This window comes from Calidris pugnax, unplaced genomic scaffold (genome assembly GCF_001431845.1).
Source record: "Calidris pugnax isolate Ruff unplaced genomic scaffold, ASM143184v1 scaffold425, whole genome shotgun sequence".
Classification (NCBI taxonomy): Eukaryota; Metazoa; Chordata; class Aves; order Charadriiformes; family Scolopacidae; genus Calidris; species Calidris pugnax.
In genome coordinates this window covers 791,543-796,682 of record NW_015091137.1, presented here as the reverse complement: position 1 = coordinate 796,682, position 5,140 = coordinate 791,543, and the positions used below count along the sequence as shown (strand labels likewise).

Here is a 5,140-nt window from a genome sequence, read left to right as displayed (position 1 = left end):
GGTGCCGGGCGAGGCGTCCCGGCCCTGCCCGGTGCGGCGGGAGCGGTAGGGGCCGGCCCCGCGCCCAGCGCCGTCTCCCCTCGTTGCAGGGCTCCTCTCACCTGCCGCAGCAGCTGAAGTTCACCACCTCCGACTCCTGCGACCGCATCAAGGATGAGTTCCAGCTCCTGCAGGCCCAGTACCACAGGTAGGTGCTCCCGCGGCCCCCCCCGGGCCGGCAGCGGCGGCACCGCACGCAGGAGTTGCTCTGATCCCGCTGTTTCCCTGCGTGGACCGAAGGGGAGCGCCGAGGAGGGGACCCGGGCAGGTGGTTTGGGTCACCTTTGGCTGGAGGAGGACCTAAGGCAGGGCGTGGGTTGTGTCCGCTCGGGATCCCGGCGAGAAGAACATGTCTCTGCCCCCCCAGAGCTGCTTGGCCAGCGCCGTGCAGAGCTCCCCAGGCCTCCCCTGTCTTGCTGGGAGTTTTCCTCATTTTTTCTCACTGGCTGCCATTCTTGGACGGCGAATGCTGCAGGGAGCGCTTAAACCAAAAGCTTCCGCTTTTCTGTGGGTGCGTGTGGAAATACTTCTGCTGACCTGAAAGCTGCCTTGTTGCTGTGTGTGTGTGTCTGAAATAAACATGAACCTTTGGGGTTAAATCGACTGGGTGATGACTTCTGCCGCAGTCTGGCAGGCTGCAAGGTGCTGGTTGTGGTCGGTGCCCCGGCTGTGGGGCTGCGACCTCCCCGTCTGCCTTCCCTGGCCGGGGCTGCACTGGGCGGCTGGGTCACAGGCCCGAGGTGGTGGTGTTCTGGCAGGAGCGGGCAGAAAAACTGCTGGGAAGTGGCTATTTTCTGGTGTCCCCATATCTCTGGGCAGTGCCAGCGCAGCAGCAGGGGAGCCCAAGAAGCAGCCCTGCTGGAAGGGAGGCTGTCCCCCCACCCCCTTGGACTTAATCTGCTCGAAAAGAAGCAGGTTTTGTGTAGGTGAAGCTGTTTCTTGTTTGAAACATAAAACCGCAGCACATGCCAGCTGCAATTGCTCGGCTGGTGAGTTGGAGTCTCATAAAACACTGGGAGCAGCGGCAGTTTCTCTGAAGGGTGTGAAGAACCTACGGGAGAGAAAAAAATCCTTTCTTCTGGAGGGATGTGCTGCACTTGGGCTTCCCCCCACCATCCAGAAACGGGTCTGGCTGTGGTGTGGAAGTTGCATTGCAGCTTCTCTTGAGTGCTGCCGACAAGCCTGTGCTAGAAGCCGTCCCCAGCTGCCAGTGGCCAGTTGAGGACAGGCAAACCCCTCCTTGGGCGGCCACCTCTGCTTCTGCCAGTTTTCTGCTCCTGGCTGACGAGATTTGCCAGGGGGAGGTCAGTGTCCAGCCGGTGAATAGCCGTGTGCCACTTCTCCTGAATGTGTGCTGGTGGGACTCCGGCTGGGAGGGTGGGAGCACGCTCTGCTGTGTTGGCTGCGGTGCCAGCACAGGGTGACCTGGCTCTGGACGCTCCTTGCAGTCTGGACGGTGGTGTCCCCAGCCTGGCCACGACGGGGCCCTGCAGGAAGCAGCTGCTCTGTGGCGATCAACTCTCTCACCTCCTGTTTGTGGTTTTCTTACTGTTTTCTGGCTTTTCAGCTTGAAGTTGGAATGTGACAAACTAGCCAGTGAGAAATCGGAGATGCAGCGTCACTACGTCATGGTAAGGACTGTCCCCAGCAGCCGAGTGCTCATGGTGGGACGCCAGCAGTGAGCAGGAGCCTTCGCCCCGAGCAGAGGCAGGTCTCTGGGCAAGGCTGGCACTGGCTTTTCTGAAAGTGGGGCTTTTTTATATTTTGTGTTGTCCGCATGCTGTGGGTTTGTGAAATGTGGGGAAGTAGCAGAGAATTGTTGGACACAGAACTGATGGCCCCAGTGTCTGACTGTGTGGTGGGTGGTGATGGGGTCGTTGGCGCGGACCAGCCGCTTGTCCATACTCCCTGTGCCCTGGGGAGGTGACAGCTCCTGCGTGCCCAGGAAAGAGCTGTGAGGTGCTGGTGTGTGGGTGCCTGGGAACATCGGGGGAGACAAAGCAGTCCTCCAAGAAGTCGTGAGGCTGGGAAGCCCCACAAGCCTGGTAGGAGCTGAACCCTCTGCACCTTGTCCTGACCCCGGCAGCCTCGCGGAGTCCGGCTGCTAAGTATGAGCATGTCTCCTGGTGTGCGTGTCCCAGCACAAAGTGTGCAAATCCCAGGCAGTGCCTGGTGAAGCCGTGGGATGTGATGCTGCGTGTGGGCAGCAGGCTTAGCCATAACTCTCCAAAGAGAAATCTGCCAGGAAACAGCCCTGTTCTGGTAGGCAGGGTGACAGTTTGCCCGCCAGGTAACGGCTCTGTCTTCCCACGTGTGGAAGAGCCGTTGGAGCAGAGAGGAGGGATGCCAGGCAAAGCTGCTCTGTTCCTTTCCTATCAAGGAGTTAATGGGAGGTTGTGGTGCTGACCATAAAGATGAGCTGGTGCCTGCTTGCCAGCTGCTGCACCTGCCCTGGAAGGAAGAGATAAGGTGTAGAAATTAATACAGCAGCTCTTCAGAGCAGAGTTAGGACTTTAAAAACAGAAATAAGGGAGCTGGCCCCTCCGTCCTCCTGTACTGCCCGTGTGTCCAGGCTCCGAGGCTGTGGGGAGCTTGGCCTGCTTGGGGCTGGGGCTAAGGAGAAGAGGTCACAGCTTTCCTTGTATATTAGTGGGGAAGCCCGCCCCATTCTTGCCACTTAATGATTGCTTCCTGGGCCTCACAGCCTGTGTGGAGACTCTCATCTCCAGGTGTGGCTGAATTTTATTTTTTTTTCCCCTTAATGCTGACAGTCACCAGAATTGATTCAGTTTCCCGTCGGCAGCAGAGGGGAAGGGCTATTGCTTGTTGTGCAGCACTCGAGGCTCTGCAGGCGCAGCAGCTCCTGCCTCCTCTGCGTGGCTGAGCTGGAGCCGCACAGAGCTGCTGTCGCTCCCCGGCACAGCGAGTCACGGGAAGCAGAGAGGAGGGTTTCTGTGAATGTGCAAAGCTGCTACAGCTGCTCTGATTTTTGAATAAGTCACAATTAGCAGCTTGGGGGTCGGGTTCCCGCTTCCTGCTCAGTCTTCAGAATGCAAAGAAGCCTCGTGAGCCAGTGGCGGTGTTTGAGCAGACTGAGATCATGGCGATACCAAGCTGGGTGCTTCTCAGACTTGTGGCGTCGGTATCAAAATGCCAGTGATCTTGAATTAAATGAGCGCAGATGTGGATTTTTCTTTCCCTTTGGAAGAATCAGGATTGCAGCCTGCAAGCTGAAGGAGGAGTTGTCTAAATTCTCAAACATCAGCCTTAAAACAGCTTCTTCCAGGGGTCAGGAATTAGCTTCTCCTGCCAACAGATTGCTCTGTAGCTGCCTATTGCTGCTGTGTGTGGGTTTTCTGGGTGGGTTTTTTTTTGTGTGTTTCTTTTTTTTTCCCACATAGCTTCTTCCCAAACAGCTGGGTCTGTGCAGCTGGATGTGTTACTTGTTAGATGAAGCTCAGTTGTGATCTCTTCCATTTGCTGCTGAAACAGCCACAATAGCAGCCAGGCAAAGCCTGGAAAGTCAGGCTGCTTGTCTCTTGGCCGTGGATGTGGAGGTCTGTGGATTCCTGAGTCTTTTTCCAGGTCTGAGGCAGCATTGCTCACCTTGATGCAGGCTGCCGAAAGGTGTCTGTGTGGGGTGTTTCATGGGACCCAGTCGGCAAGTTCCGGGGTCTCTGTCTGCAGCGGTGTGAGGCTGGAGCAGGGTGGGCAGTGCTCGGTGCCTTTGCCTGGAGAGGGTCTCTGCGTCTGCCTCCTGCTCTCTTTGCGTCCTGGGGCTGGCCTCTTCTCCTTCCATCCTTGCCCAGCCTTTGTAGAAGACCTTGCTAGGAAAGCACTAGTAGTCCCCAGCCCTGCTGTGCGGAGCTGCTTTACCTGGTGAAGACTTGACTTACAGTTTCTTTTGTTCTCTTCTCCCCAACTCTACAGTATTACGAGATGTCCTACGGGCTGAATATTGAAATGCACAAACAGGTAGGGGGAAAGCATTTCCAAATGCTCTAATTCCTGGGGAGGGTGGGTTGGCTGCTGTGCTTTGCCCTCTGTCACTTCAGTGGTATTTCAGGAACTAGAAATGCCATGACCCTGTAAAATGTCAGAGCTGCCTTTGAAATGCAGGGACCCCCCCACCTCTCGGGACCACAGTGCTGGGCTGCGGACTCCCTCCTGGGCTGTGGGCACGCTCTGGTTCTCCCCAGAGCCCGAGCAGGTATTTAAGTACCAGACAACCACAGGGTGGTTGCAGGAAGGGTCTGGAGCTGAGGCTCAGCGTCAGTCAGCAGACACAAACCTGGGGTGGAGGGCAGGAGATGACCCCGGGTCCCTCCCACCCCAGTCCTGGGTGGGCTCCTGGCCCTGCTGTCGTCTGCGGAGCCCGGGAAAGTTTATTGTGATCACCTCAACACGAGAAATGCCTTGGGCTCCCCCAGGCTCTTGCTGCACTTGGGCCAGAGCACTTCTCTGGGACTGTGATTAGGTAATGTGACCTTCTAAGAAAGCCTCCTTGTGATGGAGACTGTGCTGCAGCCTTGGTAAGTTTGTTCATTACCCTCAGTAGTGGTTAAGTTGTTAATTATCCCCAGTGGCTAATTACCTGTGCTGTTAACAACATGAGCCTCCTCCAAACCTGACTCTATCTGGCTTCAGCTTCCAGTCACAAAGTCGTCTGTGCCTCGTGGCTCAGTGAAAGCCTCTTAGTGAAATTCTGCTCCCAAAGGCACTCGGTGCTTCCCATCCCATTGCTCTCCTTGGGAAGCCCATGAAACTGGCTTCCCCGGGAAAAACTGCATCTTGGTGAAGGATCTGAGCCACGAATGCTCACTGATGTCCCTGGAACTGTCCCAGCGTAGTCTGCTCCCCTGAGGTGGGGTCCCCTCAGCTGATTTTGGTGCACATCTAAACCCTTTGGTTCTGTGTTTCTTTTGGCTCCATTGAAAAGTGATTTGCAAAGAGTCAGTGGCTTTACTCTTTCCCAGGAGGAAAGCATTTGACACCCCAGAACTTGCCACCTGCTGGTATGAACGCAGTGAAGAAGCTGCTTTCCCCGGGCTCTCCCTGAATAGCCCGGGGGGGGGGGGGGGGTGTTTTTTGGGGGGGGGGG

The 5,140-nt window shown here is 56.5% G+C and overlaps 1 protein-coding gene across 1 annotated transcript in view; it reads left to right on the top strand.

Moving 5' to 3' along the window:
* AES (amino-terminal enhancer of split) overlaps positions 1–5,140 on the top strand; it is an 11,333-nt gene that overhangs the window by 3,311 nt on the left and 2,882 nt on the right. Inside the window, exons 2-4 of the mRNA XM_014958575.1 lie at positions 4–187; positions 1,607–1,670; positions 3,970–4,014. Of these exons, the coding sequence (XP_014814061.1) occupies positions 4–187; positions 1,607–1,670; positions 3,970–4,014 (293 nt within the window). The remainder of the gene's footprint in view (positions 1–3; positions 188–1,606; positions 1,671–3,969; positions 4,015–5,140) is intronic.